The following is a 22,374-nucleotide window of genomic DNA, read 5'->3' on the forward strand; positions in this document are numbered from 1 at the left end:
TATATATTTTGAATTAACTTTTGTATTTGGTGTGAGATACTGGTGCAACTTTTTTTTTACATGGTTGTATGTTTTCTAGCACTTTTTTTTTCTGGTTACTTGTATTTTTTATTTTACTTTTTATTTTTGGACCACATCCTGCAGCACTCAGGCATTATTTCTGGCAGGCTCAGGGGCCCATATAGGATGCTGAGGATCAAACACAGGTCAGCTACATGCAAGGCAAACACCCTACCTGCTATGCTATTGCTCCAGCCCCTCTTTTTTTTTAATTACTTAATTGAATTACCATGGGATATACAGTTACAAAGTTGTTCATGATTGGGTTTCAGGCAGTATCCAACAACTTTTACTAGTGTACATTTCCCACAATGTCCCCAGTTTTCTTCCTGACCTTCCCCCACCTGCCTCTCTAAACTGCCCCATTCCTTTTCATCCTTTCAGACAATTCCTTTTGCAATATTGTTACTGCAGGGATATCATGCATATCATTTTATCTCCTTTCAGCACTTAGTTCTTGTCCAGAGAGATCATTTCTAACTATCATTTTCATATCAGCCTCTTCTCTGCCCTAACTCAATCCCCTACTATTTATGACAAGTTTCCAACAATGAACCAGTCCTCCTGGCCCTCATCTCTGTTGTCTTTGGATATTATTACCATACTGTCATTTTTTTTTAAATATACCACAATTTAGTGAGATCACTCTTCTATCCCTTTCCCTCTGTCAATTTCGCCCACCATAGTATTATATCTCCATAAACACCCATGTATAAACAAATATCATGACTTCATTTTTCATAACAGCTACATATATTCCATTGTATGTACCACAGTTTCTTTATACATTCATTTGTTCTTGGTCATTTGGGTTATTTTCAGATTCTGGCTATTGTGATAGTGTTACATAGAAGTGCAGAGGAGTTTTCTGCATTTTGCTTTTGGGTCCCTAGGACATCTTCCTCGGAGAAATATCCAGCATTATTTGTTGACCATAACACTCCTTGCTACACTTAATGTACTCATCTCCTTTGTCATGGAGATATCCATAAATCTCTAGACTTTTAATTTGTCTTAGTTATTCTGAAAGTCTGTCTTTATTCCAATACCATACCTCTTTGATTATTTTAACTTCATAATAAAATTTAAAGTCTGGGGCAGGGAAAGATAGTACAGTGGGTACAGTGCAGACAACCTTGGTTCAATCCCTGCACATAATGTGGTCTCCTGAGCACTACCAGGAGTGATTTCTGAATGCAGAATTAACAGTAACCTCTGAGCATTATCAGGTGTGGCCTCCCCAAAATAATTTTTTTAAGTCAGGATATGTGGGATCTTCCATATATTTTTTTTCTTAGAATATTTTAGCTAATTGTGGAATTTTATGATCCTATACAAATTTTAGTAATGTTTTTTCTAAGTTCTTAAAAGATATCATTGTAATTTTGATGGGAATTGCATTGAACCTATAAAGCTTTTAATAACATAGTCATTTTGACGAAGTTAATTCTTCCAGTCTGTGAACGTGAAATATTTTCTTGGTGACCTCTATTATTTATTTAAATGATTATTTGGTTTTCAGAGTATAAGTCTTTCACATCATTTTAAAAGGTTGACTACTAGGTATTCTATGAATTTGAACACTTTTAAATAGTTTTTTTAACATTTCTTTTCTAGTTCATTATTTGCTTATAGAAATGTGTCCTGTTTTTATGTGTAGATTTTGTAGCTTGCTACTTTACTGTTTTATTATTTCTAAGAGGGTTTTTTTTTGTTTGTTTGTTTTTTGTTTTTTGTTTTTGAACCACACCCGGCGTTGCTCAAGGGTTACTCCTGGCTGTCTGCTCAGAAATAGCTCCTGGCAGGCACGGGGGACCATATGGGACACCGGGATTCGAACCAACCACCTTTGGTCCTGGATCGGCTGCTTGCAAGGCAAACGCCGCTGTGCTATCTCTCCGGGCCCTAAGAGGGTTTTTTTTAACTTGATTGATTGATTGATTGATTGATTGCTTTTTGGGCCACACCCAGCAGTGCTCGGGTTACTCCTGACTCTACGCTCAGAAATCACTCCTGGCAGGCTCAGGGGACAATATGGGATGCCAGGAATTAAACCGGGTCCGTTCTGGGTCAGCCGTATATAAGGCAAATGCCTACTACTGCACTATCTCTCAGACCCCTCTAAGAGTTTTTTTATTGGTTTTTAGAATAACCTTTGTATATGATTTGTCATCTATAAATATTGATAGTTTGACTTACTCTATTTTGATCCCTTTGATTTCTTTTTCATTGCCTATTATAGTAAAGGGCTTTCAAGACTGTATTTCATACAAACAGGCAAACATGTTTCCTGGGCTCATGAACATGGTCCCCACATGAACCTGTCACCCACATCTCCCTGCTTCAGATGTGGACTTTACTACTCTTGAGCTGGTGGGTGTGGCACTCTCCCTTACCCACCAAAGAAAAACCAAGATGGGGGTGGAGCAATAGTACAGTGAATATGGCATTTGCCTTGCACACAGCTGTCCCTGGTTTGAACTCCAGCGTCCCATGGCCCCCAAGTCTGCCAGGAGTAACCCCTAAGTGCCACCAGGCACGGGCCAAAAACTAGAAGGAAAAAAAAAAAAGAAATATGGGGAGAAAATCCAAAACTCTAAACTCATTATATCAAACTGCATGTGGGTAACATGAAGACCTTCTTGAGCCTTTATGTGACTGTTTCACACATCCATCTATTCATTTTTTTTTGGGGGGGGGGGTCATACCCAGCAGTGCTCAGGGGTTATTCCTGGCTCTATGCTCAGAAATCGCTCCTGGCATGCTGGGGGGACCATATGGGATGCCAGGATTTGAACCACCAACCTTCTGCATGCAAGGCAAACGCTTTACCTCCATGCTGTCTCTCTGGCCCCTCATCTATTCATTTTTTAATGTTTACCACTATTGGGTACATTAAGAGATTATTAAGATCAATTAGGGAGAATTTCTTTTTTTTTTTTTTTTTTTTTTTTTTAGTTTTTGGGCCACACCCAGTAACGCTCAGGGGTTACTCCTGGCTATGTGCTCAGAAGTTGCTCCTGGCTTGGGGGACCATATGGGGCACCGGGGGATCGAACCGCGGTCCGTCCAAGGCTAGCGCAGGCAAGGCACCTTACCTTTAGCGCCACCGCCCGGCCCCCTAGGGAGAATTTCTTTAATTTTGTATTTTAATATGACATGCTAACAACAGTGCAATTGTTATTGATATGTGAATACAGCAATGTAATATTTTCGTTAATAATTTTGTATATAAAGATATTTTTACTGTCACTAAATGCCAAAGAAACAATGGCAACAATGACTGTTGCATTAGCCCTTGGGATGGACTTGGATGGTGGATGGAGGCTTTTGTCCTTAGGCTCAGGACCACATGGCTTCATCCTCCATTAACCATCAGGTCATCATCTTCAGGTGGTCTCGGAGGTATTGAACTCACTCACAGGCAGGCTTCATGAGAGATAACATCTTTATTGCCCTGGCTAATAAATGTGGCTGCTAATCATTTACGCATGCCATTGTTAGCTTGCCCTGCGTCTTAACTCCTTTCAGCCATCTTCTCTCTGACCTCCATGCTGGACAAGGCCAAAAGCCCCTAATCCCTTGGCCCAAAGGCCTTATCTCACCTTCCCAAGACCATTCCCAGGAATGGGCGGGGTCTTGTAGGTAAAGATAACATGTAATATCCGCTTCCCAAGACCCCTCCCAGAAATGGGCGGGTCTCAGGTAGATACACCTAAATCCAGGGTGGAGTTACAAATGACTGTTTCACCTTCAGTTATTTTACTTCTAGTTTCTTCCTTCTTCATCCTACTCCCCTCTTGGTAACCACAATCCTATAATCAAAGGCCACGGGTTTGTTTTCAATGGATACTGGATTACTGCCGATTCATATACCATAATAAGTGAGATCATCCAGCATTTGTCCTTGCCCCATAGACATATTTTGCTTAACATGATACCTTCTAGTTCCAACAAAGTTAACAAAAAAGCAAGATTTCTCTTATTGCCGAGTAGTATTCCATTGTGTGTGTATAATTACAATTTCTTTATCTACTCATCTGTCATTGAACATTTGGATTTCAGATATTGACTATTATAAATGGCTCTGCAGTGAGCACAGATACGTATGTATATTTTTCAAGTTAAGATTATTGTATTCTTGGAATTAATATTTGTGTCATTGGCCTCTGCCAAGGAGTGGAATTAATGGGTCAGATGATAGTTCTGTTTTAACTTGCAGTGGGAGGACCATACCCAACAGTGGTCAGGGTCTACTCTTGATTCTGTATCCTGGGGTCATTTGTAGTAATGCTTGGGGACTCTGGTACCAGCTTTTGAATTTGACAAGCATCTTAATACTTGTGCTATCAGTATGTCTCTAATATTTAATTTTTGAGACATCTTCATACTATTTTCCCTTTCTATGCCAACACTGAAGAAATCTTCTCTTTTTTACCTTCCAATATTGGTTGCTTCTAGGCTCTTGGGTCCCATTGATATGAGGTAATTAATTCATTTGACTCGAATGTCTGATAATTAGTGCTGATGACACTTTTTTTTTTTTTTTTTTTTGGTTTTTGGGCCACACCCGGTAACGCTCAGGGGTTACTCCTGGCTATGTGCTCAGAAGTTGCTCCTGGCTTGGGGGACCATATGGGACACCGGGGGATCGAACCGCGGTCCGTCCAAGGCTAGCGCAGGCAAGTCAGGCACCTTACCTTTAGCGCCACCGCCCGGCCCCTGATGACACTTTTTTATATGCCTTTTGACCATCTGTATGTTTTCTTTGAGGAAATGTCTGTTCATTTCTTCTCTCCATTTGTATGGAGTTTTTTAGTTGCTGAGCTTTGTGAGTTTTTTAGTTGCTGAGTTTTCTACGTATCTTGTATATTTGTCCTTTATGAGATATGTAGTGTATAAGTTTATCTCAATTTTGAAGGAGGAATTTTATTTTGTGAGGTGGCTGAATTTAAAAGAGCAATGTAAAGATGTATTTTGTGTGCTGTCAATAAACCATGTTTGGCAGACTATTATATTCATGTATATGTACTGAATATTTGTGCTAAATAAAACATTTTAATCTTATATTTTATTTATTTTTTACTTTTTGTTGTTGTTGTTGTTGTTTTGTTTTTGGGTCACACCCAGCAGTGCTCAGGGGTTACTTCTGGCTCCACACTCAGAAATCCCTCCTAGCAGGCACGGGGGACCATATGGAATGCTGGGCTTTGAACCAATGACCTTCTGCATGAAAGGCAAACGCCTTACCTCCAGGCTATCTCTCCAGCCCCTATATTTTTATACCAATGAAAACTTTATTGGGGCCAGAACAGTAGTACAGAGGGGAAGATTATTATCTTTATTGTGTTATACACAGCTGATCCAGGTTGCATCCAATGTAGTAGTGATCATTGAGCACATAATTAGAAGTAAGCCTGAGTACCTTCAGTATGATCCAAATAATCTAATTTTAATAAATTTTAATTTGTATGTGAGTTGGGGTCTAGCAGTGCTCTGAACCTGTTTCTCGGCTCTGTGCCTAGGAGACTCTGCAATGCCAGCTGTCCAGGTAGCATCTACCAGTATCCACAATAAAATACGCTGTCAAGTCACTGTCTTGAGACATTTTCATTTTCTTTTTAATATCTTTTTTTTTTTTTTTTTGTGGTTTTTGGGTCACACCCGGCAGTGCTCAGGGGTTTTTCCTGGCTCCGCGCTCAGAAATTGCTCCTGGCATGCACGGGGGACCATATGGGACGCCGGGATTCGAACCGATGACCTTCTGCATGAAAGGTAAATGCCTTACCTCCATGCTATCTCTCCAGCCCCTCTTTTTAATATCTTAAATGTGTTTTAAGATATTAAGAAGAAATTAAGTTAGCAAAACATTTTGAAAAGTAATTTCAAAAATTAACTGAACTCCAGAACTTTGGTACTTGAAGATTATTACTAATATGGGCATTGAATTTTGAAAAGAATAAGTCAAGGGCCAGAGAGATAGCACAGCTGTAGGGCATTTGCCTTGCATGCAGCTGACTCAACAGGAGGGACCCGGTTTGATTCCCGTCATCCCGTATGGTCCCCAGCCTGCCAGGTGTGATTTCTGAGTGCAGAGCCAGGAGTAACCCTTGAGCACCACTAGGTATGGCCCAGAAACCAACCAACCAATCAATAAATTTTTTTTTAAAAAAAGAAAAGAAGGGCCCGGAGAGATAGCACAGCGGCGTTTGCCTTGCAAGCAGCCGATCCAGGACCAAAGGTGGTTGGTTCGAATCCCGGTGTCCCATATGGTCCCCCGTGCCTGCCAGGAGCTATTTCTGAGCAGACAGCCAGGAGTAACCCCTGAGCACTGCCGGGTGTGACCTAAAAACTAAAAAAAAAAAAAAAAAGAAGAAAGAAAAGAAAAGAAGGGGCCGGAGTGATGGTGCAAGTGGTAAGGCATTTGCCTTCCATGTGCTAACCTAGGACAGACCACAGTTCAATATGGTCTCCCAAGCCAGGAACAATTTCTGAGTGCATAGCCAGGAGTTACTCCTGAGCTTCACCAGGTGTGGCCCGAAGAGCAAAAAAAAAGGAAAGAAAAGAATAAGCCAATTTATTCCCTGTCTCAGCATATGAATAAATGGAAATGGAAATAAATCTCTACATAAAATAGTTTGTCTGGAAGATTCCTCTGAGGACAGAGGAATCTAGTTTCTAATTTTGAGTACTGGGAATCTCCTGAGAAAAGGCTTACCTTTAAATATCACATTTGTTGGTGGTAGGGAGCATACCAGATTCTGGGATTACTCTAGGTTTTGTTTTTTTTGGATCACTCCTGTAAGTAAGCAGAGAACTATATGCATTGCCAGGGACAAAGTCTGGGTTCACCTCATACAAGGCAAGCACCCCATCACTGTATTGCCTTTCCAGCCGAAATACCATTCTTGTTTCCATACTGTTAACTAATTTAGAAAGTGTAGGGGAAATGGAAGGTGCTGCTTCGAGAGAATTATTGAAAGTGAAAGCAGATACTTGTGCTGATAAGGAGAGGATGTGGACAATTAGGAAATGAACGGCCTGTCCAATGCTGTGCCTTGTTGACCATACCACTGACACCCCGTCAGCATGGAGGGAACCTGCTTCTTATCCAGTCCTACCTATTCAGTATCCAGTGCGCAATGAGAAAATGCTTTTCATCTTCACATGCAGCCTTTTCCAAGTTGCAATAGGAAAGGTATACCTGTGCTGAATGCTAACCCTTAGTAGTTAGGCCAACTTTACTAAACTGAAGCTTTTGTTGTTATTGATTTATTTTTTTATTATGGTTCCAAAACACAGGATCCAGGGAGATGACTTTTTATATGTGGAAATCATGGGTTTAATTCCCTACATAGTTCCCCAAACACTTTTGGGTGTTCCCAAGACACAAAATTCAGTGGTGTTATATATTAATATTACTATAGAACTTCTTCATCCTGAAAATTTGAATTCTATATCCGTTAAATCCTAACTCTTCATTTTCACCTCCCACAAGATCTCTCAACGTTCTTTGTTATCCCTTTGCTTTTGAAATTTTTTTTTTTTTTTTTTTTTTTTTTGGGCCACACTCGGCGGTGCTCAGGGGTTACTCCTGGCTGTCTGCCCAGAAATAGCTCCTGGCAGGCACGGGGGACCATATGGGACACCGGGATTCGAACCAACCACCTTTGGTCTTGGATCGGTTGTTTGCAAGGCAAACGCCGCTGTGCTATCTCTCCGGGCCGCTTTTGAAATTTTATCTAATTCAAATCTATTATGTAAGGAGATACAGCAGTATTTATCTCTTTTTGTTTTGAGGCTACGCCCAGCCATACTCAAGAACCACACCTGTGTGTCTGCTGTGTACTGGTCAAATGCCCTACCAATGACCTTTCTCTCTGGCTTAAGTATTTGTCTTTTTTGTTTTGTTTTGTTTTGGGGCCACACCCGGTGATGCTCAGGGATTACTCCTGGCTATGCCTTCAGAAATCTCTCCTGGCTTGGGGGACCATATGGGACACTGGAGATCGAACTGAGGTCCATCTTGGGTCAGCCGCGTGCAAGGCAAACGCCCTATTTGCTGTGCTATAGCTCCAGCCCCAGTATTTGTCTTTTATAACTGACTTATATGCCTTGATGTGAAGGTTCATTCATTTTGTGGACGTGACCTTCCTTCCTTCCTTCCTTCCTTTCTTCCTTCCTTCCTTCCTTCCTTCCTTCCTTCCTTCCTTCCTTCCTTCCTTCCTTCCTTCCTTCCTTCCTTCCTTCCTTCCTTTTTCTTTTCTTTCTTTTCTTTCAACTTTCTGGTGATACTCAAATCTGGCTATGAAGGCTTTATGGTCCAGTGAAGAAGCAGTGCTGCTTGGGATCAGCCATCAGAATTTCTCTGGTGGTGTTCAGGGATCACTAGATCTAAATCCAGTAGTATTCAGGAGGTCAAGTGGCAACAGAATTAAACTCAAGGCCTGTAGCCTTCTAGGCATAGAATTCAGCCTTCTGATCTACACTGTAGTCCCAAAGGTGGAGACATTTTTTCCACTTTATATCATTCTAAGCATCATCCTTTTTTTTTTCTTTTTTAACTGAAACCCAACTACACACATGTTTATAATCATGGTGCTTAAAGACATTATTATAAGAAAAGAAATTAAAAATAAATCTTCAGTCCATATTCCTTTTTTCTTTTCTTTTTCTTCTCATTCTCTTATTTCTCTTCTTTCTCCTCTTCTTCCTCTTCTACTTCTTCTTTTTTCTCCTCTTCTACTTCTTCCTCTTTCTTTCTCTTCATTTTCCTCCCCTTTGTCTTCTTCCTCTTTTCTTCTCTTCTTTTCCTTCCTCTTTCTCTTCATCCTCTTTTTCTTCCTCCTTTTCTTCCTCTTCTACTTCCTCCTCTTTTTTCTTCCTCTTCCTTTTTTCTTTTTCTTTTTTCTCCTTCTTCCTCTTCTTCTTCCTCCTCTTCCTCTTCTCACACTTCCTCCAACTCTTCTTAATATTCTCCTCCTGAGTCTCTGGGACTCCAATGATTCCTATGCTGTTGCTGTTAAGTTTATCAAGGATTTCTGTTTTCATCTGTTCACATTTTTTTGAGTAGTTTATTCATTGTCTGATCATTTGCTTTAAGGTTCTTAGTCTCTTCTGCTGTGTGGAGCTGTTCTGCATCTCATTCTCTGGCTCACTGACCCCCATCTTCAGCTGCTGTTACTTTCTTGGAAAGGCTTTCCAATGAGGTTTTCATTTCATCTACTGAGTTTTTCAGACCTGTTCTTTCAGTTTGGAGTTTTCTGAGTTCTATCATTGTGGTCTGTTCAGCTCTATCTATGCTTGCTTTGAGTTCTTTGAGCATCCTCCATAATAATACTCTAAACTCCTTATCTGAGAGGCTTTTTAGGTCATCTTCATTCTCTTTGCATGGTGTTATCCTGTATAGTTTTCCCATTGCAACACTTGTGCAGTGGTTTTTACTATGTGCTGTACTGGAGTTCTTGGTTAGAAGATGCCTGGCCACGGAGCAAAGCAGAGTGGCTGCGCTCCTCTGACTCCACCTTATTGGGTGGGGCCCTTACCAGGATTGGGCCCTGGAGATTGTGTTTGATGGCATCTTCTTGGCTGTCCTGTGCAGAAAAGCAGACAGGGAGCAAGACAGTAGACTTTTATAATGGCTCACTTGTTCCCAAACACACGGCAGGGATCAGCACCCACCTTATTAGGTGGGGCCCTTACTGGGTTTGGACCCTGGAGATTGTGTTCAATGGCATCTTATTGGCTGTCTTGTGCAGAAAAGCAGACTGCGAGCAAAGCAGCAGTCTTTTATCCCGAAGTTCTTCTTTTTTAAAAAAAGGTTTGAAACTTAATTTAAACGACCATGAGTGTTGTTCACAATACAGCCATTTCAGGTATTCAGTGTTCCAACACTAATCCTACCACCAGTGTGACCTTCCCTCCACCAGTGTCCCCAGTTCCCAGCAACCCCCAACCTGCTCCCTTACCAACACTAAACAATTTACTTTATATTGTTTATAACTATATATATACATATATATCTCATAATGGTGGTACTAAAATTATTCTCCAAGAACTTACTGCACTGTTAGGTGCTAGGTGCTAGGTAAGTGCTATTGCTTTAAAAAGCTCATTAAGCTTAGTAGCTTCTATGCAACTTTCCCATCTAATTCTCTGTGCTCATACTGGGCTGTTAGTAGCTCATACTGGGCTGTTAGTACTGTGAAATTTGGAGATCTCGTGCTATCACATGCTCTAGGAGCTGTGAACTAGGATGATTCAGCAGCAAGGCATCACAGCTGGGCCAGCGGAAGCGGGTGTGGGTGAGACCATCTTTGGCTATAATGCTCTGTGAACAGACATGCATGTACAAATACCTCTTTAATTTTTATTCAGCTGTGTGGCTCCAAATATGAAAATTAAAGCACTCCAACATCATGTGATAGGACCATAAGTTTAAAAGGTAGAGATTGGAGGCTGGAGAGATGGCACAGCGATAGGTTGTTTGCCTTGCAGGCATCTGACACAAGATAGACCTGGGTTTGATTCAGCATCCCATGTGGTTCCCCCGAGCCTGCCAGGAGCAATTTCTGAGCACAAAGCCAGGAGTAACCCCTTAGTGCAGCCAAGTGTGCCCCTCCAAAACAATAAATAAATAAATGATACAGATTTATTTGATCATTACTGAAAATGTTTGGTGTGCCAAAGAACTGACTATAAGGGTTGGAACACACATTTTGCTTGTGGGAACCCTGGATTTGATATCTGGTACCACATGATCTTGTTTGTCCAGTGATAAGGTAATACCATTCCCTGAGAACTACCAGGTATAGCAGAGAAACTAATAAGGTAATGATGACAAAATTTAAGGATTTTGTTTTTGTTTTTGTTTTTTGAGTCACACCAGGCAATGTTCAGGGGCAATTTGGCTCTGCGCTCAGAAATTGCCCCCGGCAGGCTTGGGAGACCTTATGGGATGCCGGGATTCGAACCACCATCCTTTTGCATGGAAGGCAAACTCCCCACCACCATGCTATCTCCAGCCCGGATTTTTTTTTTTTTTTTTTTGCCATACCCAGTGATGCTCAGGGGTTACTCCTGGCTATGCACTCAGAAATCGCTCCTGGCTTGGAAGACCATAGAAGATGACCGGGGATTGAACCACAGTCCATCCTAGACTAGTGTGGGCAAGGCAGACGTCTTAACCGCTTGCACCACTGTTCCAGCCCCAAAATGTAAGGCTTTTTCACATAATTTTATGAAGCTAATGCTCTCACATGGTTTAATACTGAATCTCCCCATCATTCCATCCCCAGATCCCTAGTTACCTTTCCAGTAGCATAATCTGTACCTTTTAGAGGATTGTATTTTATTTAATTATTGGGGTGGGGGGGCAATACTTGGTAGTGCTTGGGTTTTACACTCAGAAATCGCTCCTGGCAGGCTGAGGGGACTATATGGGCTATACTGGGAATTGAACCAAGATCATTCCCTGGTTGGCTACATGCAAAGCAAATGTCTTACCAGCTGTACTATTGCACCAGCTCCTAGAGGCATTTTTCTTTTCTTTTTTTTTTTTTTTTTTTTTTTTTTTGTGGGGTTTTTTGGGGGGGGGGGGTCACACTCGACAGTGCTCAGGGGTTATTCCTGGCTCCAGGCTCAGAAATTGCTCCTGGCAGGCACGGGGGACCATATGGGATGCCGGGATTCGAACTGATGACCTCCTGCATGAAAGGCAAAGTCTTACCTCCATGCTATCTCTCCGGCCCCCTAGAGGCATTTTTCATATAACACCCTCCTTTTTCACACAGATGGTAACAGACTGTACCCATCTCCAAAGAACAGTTTGTGGAAAAGATGAGCATTGTCATTCTATGACTATAGGGTACTCAAATATAAATGAACACTTAATAATTTCTTCATCCATAAATAATTAGAATTCCAGTTTGCTGTAATAAACCACACCAATAAGTTATATATAGAGCTAAAGGGTTTTTTTGTTGTTTTTGGTTTTTTTTTTGTTTGTTTGTTTGTTTTTGGTTTTTGGGTCACACCTGGCAGCGCTCAGGGGTTACTCCTGGCTCTATGCTCAGAAATCACCCCTGGCAGGTTCAGTGGATCATGTGGGATGCCAGGATTTGAACCACCATCCTTCTGCATGCAAGGTAAACGCTTTTACCTCCATGCTATCTTTCCAACCCCAGAGATTATTAACAGACATTTTAGTAGGTAAACTGTAAGAAGTATAGTATATGTAATTATATATAATATATTAGTATATATAATTAGTATATATAATTATATGTATATAATGATAACTTTTTGTGGTTGTTTTTAGACCATACCTGGAGGTGCTCAGGGCATATCTCTGGTTTAATTCTGGTGGGCTAAGGGGAACAGTGGGGGACTGGGAATTGACCCAGGTTGACTGTATGCAAGGCAAGCACCATATCCACTGTACTAGCTCTCCGGCCCAATTAAAACTTTTTCAGGATTGTATTTTTCAGACCTTCCAAGAGCTCTGAACTACTGATTTTTAAAAACATATTTCTTAGTTTTTATGCTGATAGACTTAACCTGTAATCTCTTGACAGTGAACTTCTTTTGTCCTAGCAGAATCAATTCTGAAATAGAACTAATATTTATAACTATATGATTTTTAATATAACTAATTTGTAATAATATACTATTATTTTACAATACATACTGTAATATTTGTGTTTAGAAACAAGTAGTTGGTTAGATGGAGTCTAGTAATTCTAAGTACATGAGCATGATGAGCATGAGCTCATGAACCTTGACCAAAGCATGAACTCTGAGCCTTCCAGTGGTCCTCAAACTACGGCCCATGGGTTGGCCACATATTGTATATGTTCCCGTTTTGTTTCTTCACTTCAAAATAAGATATATGCAGTGTGCATAGGAATGTGTTCCTAGTTTTTGTTTTTACTATAGTCCGGCCCTCCAATGGTCTGAAAGACAGTGAACTGACCCCCTGTTTAAAAAGTTTGAGAACCACTGCTTTACCCTGTTGTTTAGACAAGAGGGTATGTCTGAGGAATAAGGCTTCTCTGAGCTGTCAGTTACTGGACTGGGTGGCTTGAGAAACACCTGTACAAAACTGTAGAAGTCATTGATGTAGATTTATTTTTGCAACTTCTATTGGCCGGGGTTTTTACAAAGCAAGTAAAGACACTGCTAAGAATGAGAATATAATCAAGTTACTAAAATTCTGCTCTACTTAGAATTCTTCTCTTATATCTTGAATATTTTATGACTACATTTGAGCTTAGATGCAGTGATTAAATTGTAAACAAGTTATCATTCAGATAACTTTAGTTCAATATTATTTAATTTTTAATAAAAAAAGATGAGAAATGTGAGGATGGGAAAAATATCTCATAGAACTTAATATTGAAAATCAGGGGCCGGGCGGTGGCGCTGGAGGTAAGGTGCCTGCCTTGCCTGCGCTAGCCTAGGACAGACCGTGGTTCGATCCCCCGGCGTCCCATATGGTCCCCCAAGAAGCCAGGAGCAACTTCTGAGCACATAGCCAGGAGTAACCCCTGAGCGTCACAGGGTGTGGCCCAAAAAAAAAAAAAAAAAAAAAAAAAAAAAAAAAGAAAATCAGTTCAGACACTCAGAAAATAATACCTTCTGGACTTTAGACAAAAGTCGTGGCACTTGTTAAAACCTGTCTTCTTTTAGAATTTCTCAGCAGAAATTCTTTTTTCCTCTCCTTCAGTGTTAGCACCTTTATTCCCTGCAGATAGGCATTTTTTTTTATCTACTGCCTACTATAGCTTGGCAATCGATTATAATCTTCAAGATATTGCTGTTTTCGAACATAATAATTCAGATAGAAATTTAATAGTTACTGTTATTTGTCCTTTAAACATTTAGTAGCATATATCTGGAAAAATATTTTTGCATGATTTTTAAGAATGGGACAATAGAGCAAATGCTTTCAGTGCTTCACTTATTCTCATGCCAATTTGGTGATTATATGCACTTAATATTAACTTTATTTCTAAATTAACAAGATCATTCATTAGTTACTGTGGGAACTCTACTACTAGAACACCTTGCCACGTTTAGATATTTATAGAGAAGAATATTCATTAATTAGGTTTAGTGCAGTTAAGATCTGAAGTGCCTCTGAAATATTACTGGAGTTGTCAGGGCCGTATGTATTAGGATGGCATGTGGTTGAGGGAATATTGGGAGGTATTTTTTCTACTATTAGCTCTTTTAGAACTTGAAGAGAAAAATAACTATTCCATTATCTCATACTTTCTCTTGCTCTTATAATTCATAGGGATACCTGTGTTTGCCTTACATGGCACTTCAGCAGCACCATCTTCTTTCTGATGTCACTGTCCGGGGATTTGTGGCTGGAGCTACTAACATTCTTTTTCGACAACAGAAACACCTCAGTGATGCCATTGTGGAAGTAGGTACACTTCTGAGTGTGTGTTTTCATCACTTTTCCTAAGTGAAGGTAGAATGGTAATGATTATACTAACTGTGTGATAATTGCTTCCTATATGCCAGCATTCTGCAAACCACAAACCTATGAAGTAAATATTGTTACTATCTATATTTTACACCTGTGGACTCTAAGGAACAAAAAGCTCAAATCTCTAGGAAGTAAAGGAAGCAAGAATCTAATTCAGGAATTCAGGGACTTGTCTTACATGTGACCCACCTGGGTTCAACCTCCAGCACCACATATGGTTCCCCTATTCCAGTCTGGAGTGATCCCCAAGTACAGAGCCAGGAGTAGTAAACCTGAGCACCACTAGGTGGGGCCCAAAATTTTTTTTTGTTTGTTTGTTTTTTGGTTTTGGGTCACACCCGGCAATGCTCAGGGGTTACTCCTGGCTGTCAGAAATAGCTCCTGGCAGGCATGGGGGACCATATAGGACACCGGGATTCGAACCAACCACCTTTAGTCCTTGATTGGCTGCTTGCAAGGCAAACGCCACTATGCTATCTCTCCGGGCCCCCCAAATTTTTTTAAAAAGAATCTAAACTTGGGGCTGGAGAGATAGCACAACGGTGTTTGCCTTGCAAGCAGCCGACCCAGGAGCTAAGGTGGTTGGTTCAAATCCTGGCGTCCCATATGGTCCCCCGTGCCTGCCAGGAGCTATTTCTGAGCAGACAGCCAGGAGTAATCTCAGCACAGCCGGGTGTGTCCCCCCCTCAAAAAAAAAAAAAAAAAAAAAAAAACCAAAAGAATCTAAACTTAGCAATGTAGTTCTGCTATAAATGTCCACATTAAAATAAATTTATCATTTTGGGCCCAGAGTGATGGCACAACAGTAGGGCATTTGCCTTGCAAACAGCTTGAACCCAGGACAGACCTCGGTTAGATCCCTGGTGTCCTATATGGTCCCCAAGCCAGGAGCAATTTCTGAGTGCATAGCCAGGAGTAACCCCTGAGGGTCACCGGGTGTGGCCCAAAAACCACAAATAAATAAATAAATAAAATAAAAATTTTATCATTTAAATACTTCTAGTCTGTTTAATATGTGCCTGACATCAAGACAGAAAAAACGAGGGATAGGGGCCGGGCGGTGGCGCTGGAGGTAAGGTGCCTGCCTTGCCTGCGCTAGCCTAGGACGGACCGCGGTTCGATCCCCCGGCGTCCCATATGGTCCCCCAAGAAGCCAGGAGCAACTTCTGAGCGCATAGCCAGGAGTAACCCCTGAGCGTCACAGGGTGTGGCCCAAAAACCAAAAAAAAAAAAAAAAAAAAAAAAACGAGGGATAATATTTTTCATCTAAACAATATGTAAGAAACTGAAATAATTTGTTCAGTTGTGGTATTGTCAGTAATTACAATTCTTTTCCCTGGAGCGAGAGATATAACAGAAGTTAAAGCACATGTCTAGCATGCATCTGACCAGAGTTTGGATCAGTACTATGTGGTTTCCTAATGATCATTGCCTGCAGCTCTAGAGTTCCTCAAGTACCAGAAGCCCCAGAACTGCCCAATAATCACAGCATCATATCCTTGGGCATCAGTTTGGTTGGTCAAGAGTCATCAGCAGATTCGATTCTTTCCAATTTGGGAAGTCTCTCTCCCTTCCCATTTTTTTTTCTTTTTTTTTTTTTTGGTTTTTGGGCCACACCCGGCTGTGCTCAGGAGTTACTCCTGGCTGTCTGCTCAGAAATAGCTCCTGGCAGGCACGGGGGACCATATGGGACACCGGGATTCAAACCAACCACCTTAGGTCCTGGATCAGCTGCTTGCAAGGCAAACACCGCTGTGCTATTTCTCCGGGCCTCCTTTTTTTTTTTTTTTAAACTCTGACATTTTTGTAGTTTCTTTTTTTTTTTTTTTTTTATTTTTGTAGTTTCTGACAGAAATTCCAAAACATTCTTCCTGGGAAAATGTTTATAAGAAATCAAGAATTCACAACTTTGTGTTTTAAGAAAGAGATCATTTTTAAGAAAGAAAAATATATACATAGCTTCCAAGATAATTCACTATTTTTAATTTTGAAGGATCTTTTATTTCTTTATTTAAAAATTTTTTTTCTTAAGGTACAATGATTTATAAGGTTTCAAGCATACTATGTTCCACTAGCTAGCAGTATCACCTTTCCTCCATCCTCAGCATGCCTCTTAACAGGCAGTTTTAAAAATATTTTTTTAATTGTATCATTGTTGATTACAGTGTAACAAAGCAATTTATGATTGAGTTTCATCCATTCTTTCACCAGAGTTTACTTCCCACCACCAGTGTCGCCAGTTTTCCTCCCTCCCCAGCCTGCCCCTGTTGCAGACTTTTGGGGGGGGGAGGGTTGGGCCACATCTGGAGGCATTCAGGGGTTTACTCCTGACCCTGTGCTCAGAAATCACTGTTGGCAGGCTCAGGATCATATGGAATGCTGGGGATCTAACTTGGGTTAGCTGTGAGGGAGGCAAATGCCCTACCCACTATGCTATCACGCTGGTCCCTATTGAAGGCATTTTTAAATTTTTAATTCTCCATACTTTTAGGCTCTGTGGTTTACAGTACTGTTACTAATAGTGGATCATCTATATCACTTTACCTCTTTTCATCACGTAGTCATGGTCCCTTCCCTTTCCCCTCCCCACACAGTGGTCAACTTCCTACTAAGGACCAGTCAATCTCTGCTCTTCATTTCTGTTGAGGACACTTTTTTTTTTTTTAAGTTTTTTATTTTTAATTATGAGAACAAAGATGCAAAGAAAGAGGACAAGATAAAGTTACAGTGGAAGGACAATCACCCATAAACAGAATTCTCAGAAGTTCCCTTGCTGATATCTTAACTTTGAACATCCAGCCAAAGAACATTAAAACAGAACCTATGTACAGTTACTTTGTCCCACAAGTCCCCAGATTGTAATACATTATAATATTTCTTTTTTTTTTTTGGTTTTTGGGCCACACCCGGTGATGCTCAGGGGTTACTCCTCGCTATGCACTCAGAAGTCGCTCCTGGCTTGGGGGACCATATGGGACGCCGGGGGATCGAACCGCGGTCCGTCCGAGGCTAGAGCAGGCAAGGCAGGCACCTTACCATTAGCGCCACCGCCCGGCCCCATTATAATATTTCTTAACAGCACAGAAAGCAATCTAAAGCCATAAAACTTATGTAACTCCTTAAACATTGAAGGCATAGTATTTTTCTACATTTCCATGCACCTGCATATTAGTTTAAGTTAACCTCAAAAGTTTAAGTGGTTTTTTTTTAAGGATTAGAATCAAAGGAGCACAGTAAAAACGGTGTTAGAGTGGCAATAATTGTTTGCATAGGCCCACCAAAATATGAGGGACATGGAAAGGAAAAGCCTTGGGCCTAAATACAAGGAGACCCTACCCCTGAAGTTTTCTGGCATAAGACCAACTTTAGACTCCAGGCAAACTAGTTTGCCCAATCCAAGTCATTGTCTGTAGTGCCAATACACTTTTATTTTTCACATAGTCTCTGTTGTTGGTGTCATATTTTTGTATTAAACATCCTGGAATCTGCATATCCTATGATGTGGAGCGTCTTCTAGTTTCACCTCACAACTAAAGGGCAATGCAGAGAGTCCTGTCCTGTAAGTAAGTCGTTGTTGTTGTCAAGTCTTCTTAGGGTTAAGGGAAGTCTCTTGAGCAGGTCGATGTCAGAGCAGTGGTAGGGTTTTCTCTGGTAGAGGATTGCTTCCAGGTGATGCTATAAACAACTTTGGATGTTTCGTAGATAGCTTCCCTGATTCAGGGATGAATGGAGAATGCCTATTCTTCTGAGGCCTGTGCCAGGTCATTATGTCAATGTTAGGGTGTAAGGCCCCATTGCACTACAAGATTTGTGTGTTCCAATCTCTATTATATCAGAATTTATTTGTATGTATGTTATTTTTCCTTTTAATATGCCTGTGCAAACAAGAAACAATGTCACGTGGCATTATTGGCGCATATGGGAGGACACATTTTGAGTTTGGTTGTTGTGGTTTAGGTCTCCTGATTTCAGTGTTGTTTGCTTTGTGGTTTAGATATATAATATGCCACATCTCTATACCACCCATGTGCCTGAGACCCTGGCTGCCTCCTGTCTCTCTTCTTCCTTCCTCTCTTGATTTTCCTTCTCTTTCCTCCCCATTTCTCTAATCTAAGGCAAGGCTAAGCTGGGTATCCACTTCCCCTTTTTTTGGGGGGGGCCCCCACACCCAGTGACCTCAGGGGTTATTCCTGGTTATGCGCTCAGAAAGCATTTCGGGCTTGGGGGACAATATGGACGCCAGGGAATGGAACTGCAATCTGTTCTGGATCAGCCACATGCAAGGCAAATGCCCTACTGCTACACCATTGCTCTGGCCCCTCCACTCCATTTTTTATACCTTGCATTACCTTGTCCTGTTAGTCTGTAACCACAGATAAATTATTTAATCTGATATTTGTCCTTGTGTTTACTTCACTTAATATTATTCATTTCTATCCATGTTACAGTAAATTGTATGATTTTATCATTCCTTGCAACTGCATAGTATTGCATTGTGTATATACGTCACATCTTCATTATTCATTCATCCGTTGTTGGACACCTGAATTGATTTCCATATCCTAGCTATTGTGCTAAGTGATGTGGTAAATAATGTGCACATGTTCTTTTTTGAATTAATGTATTTGTGTTTTAGGATTAAGTGCCAAGAAATGAAATTTCTTCTGAGTTGCATAGAGGCATTATTATTATTATTATTATTATTATTATTATTATTATTATTATTTGGTTTTTGAGTCATACCCAGTGGCTCTCAGGTGTTACTCATGAATCTGTGCTCAGAAATTACTCCTGCTGGTGACCATATGGGATGCATGCAAGCAAATGCCCTACCCTCTGTACTATAGCTTTGGCCCTGTATTACTTTTCTGAGATTAATCTCTCTGATGCTTCCATAGAGATTATACTTAAGTATTAAGTATTAAAAATACTTAAGTATTTTTAGTTGTAGTTATGAAGTTTGTTGGTAGACTCATGAGTATTTTTTGTTATACTTCAGAATTGGCCTTAACTTTCATATATTTTATTATATGCTCTTCTGGTTTTCGGAAATTGATCCTCTGGAATACTGGTGATCAGACCTGGGTAGCTGCTTGCAAGGCAAACACCATACCCACTGTACTGGCTCTCAGACTCCAAAATGAGAATTTTTTGAAGTAAAAAAACTGCCTGTCTCTTAGATTTATCACTTGAGAATGTTGTTATTTATATTTGTTTAACTTCAATTCCAACTTCCCAGTAGTTTTTGTTGAGTGTGGTATGAATAGCTGTTTCTGTGCACATACGCAGACTCTGATTTGTACTTGGGCCCCTCCAGGTAGAAGACGCTGTGGTCCAGATCCATGATCCAGAACTCAGAAAGCTGCTGAGCCCCACCACTGCAGACTTAAGGTTTGCAGATTACTTAGTGAGGCATGTGACCGAGAACCGCGATGACGTCTTCCTGGACGGTACAGGCTGGGAGGGAGGTGATGAATGGATCCGAGCCCAGTTTGCAGTCTATATCCATGCACTACTGGCTGCCACACTGCACTTAGGTAAGAAACACAGAGCTTATTTTCTAGATCTAGACTGTGTGAGTTTTCTAGTTGCCTGAGAAATAAATCTTCAGTGTAGAAGTTTGGATAGAAATGTGTTTTTATCCCAACACTGATGACATATTTCAGTTACATGAAAGGAAAAAAGCGAAATCATTAGAAATGACTTTCTGAGTGACTAAACTTCTAAGGACATGCCCCATTCTTTTTTTTTTAATTGATTGATTGATTGATAGATTGGGTTTTGGGTCACACCCACTAGCGCTCAGGGGTTACTCCTGGCTCTGCACTCAGAAATTGTCCTGGTTGGCTGGGGGACCATAAGGGATGGATCAAACTGAGTCTCTCCCGGTCAGTCACATGCAAGGCAAATGCCCTACTGCTGTGCTATCTCTCCGGCCCTGGACATGCCCCATTCTAAAAAATATTCTTATTAAAAACTCAAAAGGGGAGAGATATCATATGGTCCCCTGCACACTACCAGGAGTGATTTTTGAGTGCAAAGCCAGGAGTAACTCCTGAGAACTGCTAGGTATAACACAAAAACAAAAAAGGCAGGGGGTAAGCTTAGAATTACTTCTGTATTGAAACCATCTCATTTTAAGAGGTTGTATAGAGTTATAGCTCTTGCCTTCATTTGGCTGACCAATTCTCTCCTGGACATCATGTGGTCTCCCTGTGCCATAGGGAGGGAAATCTCCAAGCAGAGTTATTAGTAGCTCCCATGTAACATCAAGTGTGCCCCCCAAACCAGAAAATACAGAATTGCCACTCATTGTGAAAAAATTCTGAAGACAAAAATGAAATTTTACAGTGATCTTTTTCAGCATAGACACTTAGTCCACTAAATATTCTTTTGGGTTGTTAAAAGTGGAAGAGAAAAGTGTGTGAGAAGACAACCCAAACTCTGGCATGTTCTTCATTTACAGAGAAACTAAGAAACCTATTTTCCATTCTTGAGGGGAGGAAGTGTCTGTATACTTTCACATATGTACGTTGTGCATGCACATGTCTGTGTGTGCCCACATGCACTCAAGAAGTCAAACCGAGTCTCATACATGTCAAACATGCACCGTATTGCCCTGCCCTCTTTAAATGAGTCAGTCTTAGATCAACTACCACTAAACGTTCTAAAGCCATCACTGTGAAAGTGATCCACTATCTCATTTTCCATACCCATCCCTTTCCACTTCTTATCCATCATATTTTTCCTGGACATTTTATCTTTTCCTGGATATTTGAACTTTATTATTTTTTGCCAGTTAATTTATTTTTGGTAAACTATATTTCATATATGAATGAAAAAATATGGTTTTTCACTTTTTTTATTAACTCACCATGAATTCCATCTAGGTTGTCTCAAGAGGCATATGTCATACTTGTTGTTTGGCTTCTGGTATCAACCCACAGCCTTAAACAGCAAATTAAATAATCTACCTCTGATTTATAAAACCAGTTTCTATTTTATCTTAATTTCATCTTTCTGGGGGGCATGATGAGGGTGACCTCATACCTGGCAATTCTTGAGGACTGTCCACCTTTGCACCAAAGGACCTTGCCCATGCCAAGGGTTGAACATGGGATTCCTATATGTAAGGCATTTGCTCTAAACTTTGAGCCCTCTCTTCAACTTCTCACTCTTTTTCCCATAGTCATCATTAGCTTGCAATATTTTAGAAATTCAGGTATTTTGTTTGTCACTGCTGCCACTGCTAAACTTATAGTATCAGGTCCAGATCAGAGCTAGAGCATCATAGATATTTGTCTTCTCAGTGAAAATCTATTGGCCAAAAACAAAACAAAACAAAAAACTTTTGGCCCTGCAGCCACCAGCAGTGCTTCAGGGATCCTGGATTATTGTCTTTCTGAATGCAGTATAATGAGCACCAGGATTTTCTGCTATAAGCAGGGAATGAGTGAAAGCAAAGTTATTTTAAAAAAGGAAGATCCCACCACATGCACTGCCAATCCGACTTAGCTGCACCAGGACCCACCCCACCCTGAAGAGCCCACAGAATGCACGTCATTGAAGGAGGGCAGATCCAGAGGTATCTGGCCAGTTCGTTTTCTGCAGCTATGTATGTCTCCTAGTCATTGAACCTCAGCACAACAAGTAGAAAATAACACACAACAGGCATGACAGTGGAGAAACAACACAGGCCTCCACTAGACATAAAGGATGAAGGTGGCAGCTCTGATGATCTGAAAACTTCAGGATCGGAGTGGTAGCACAGCGGTAGGATGTTTGTCTTACATGCGGCTAATCAGGACAAATGT

At 40.7% G+C, this 22,374-nt stretch overlaps 1 protein-coding gene across 1 annotated transcript in view; it reads left to right on the forward strand.

The window, feature by feature from the left end:
• AVL9 (AVL9 cell migration associated) overlaps positions 1 to 22,374 on the forward strand; it is a 77,733-nt gene that overhangs the window by 39,878 nt on the left and 15,481 nt on the right. The window contains exons 11-12 of the mRNA XM_049768956.1: positions 14,360 to 14,494; positions 19,878 to 20,097. Coding sequence (XP_049624913.1) covers positions 14,360 to 14,494; positions 19,878 to 20,097 — 355 coding nt within the window. The remainder of the gene's footprint in view (positions 1 to 14,359; positions 14,495 to 19,877; positions 20,098 to 22,374) is intronic.

Source organism: Suncus etruscus, chromosome 1 (genome assembly GCF_024139225.1).
Source record: "Suncus etruscus isolate mSunEtr1 chromosome 1, mSunEtr1.pri.cur, whole genome shotgun sequence".
In the NCBI taxonomy this organism is placed as follows: domain Eukaryota; kingdom Metazoa; phylum Chordata; class Mammalia; order Eulipotyphla; family Soricidae; genus Suncus; species Suncus etruscus.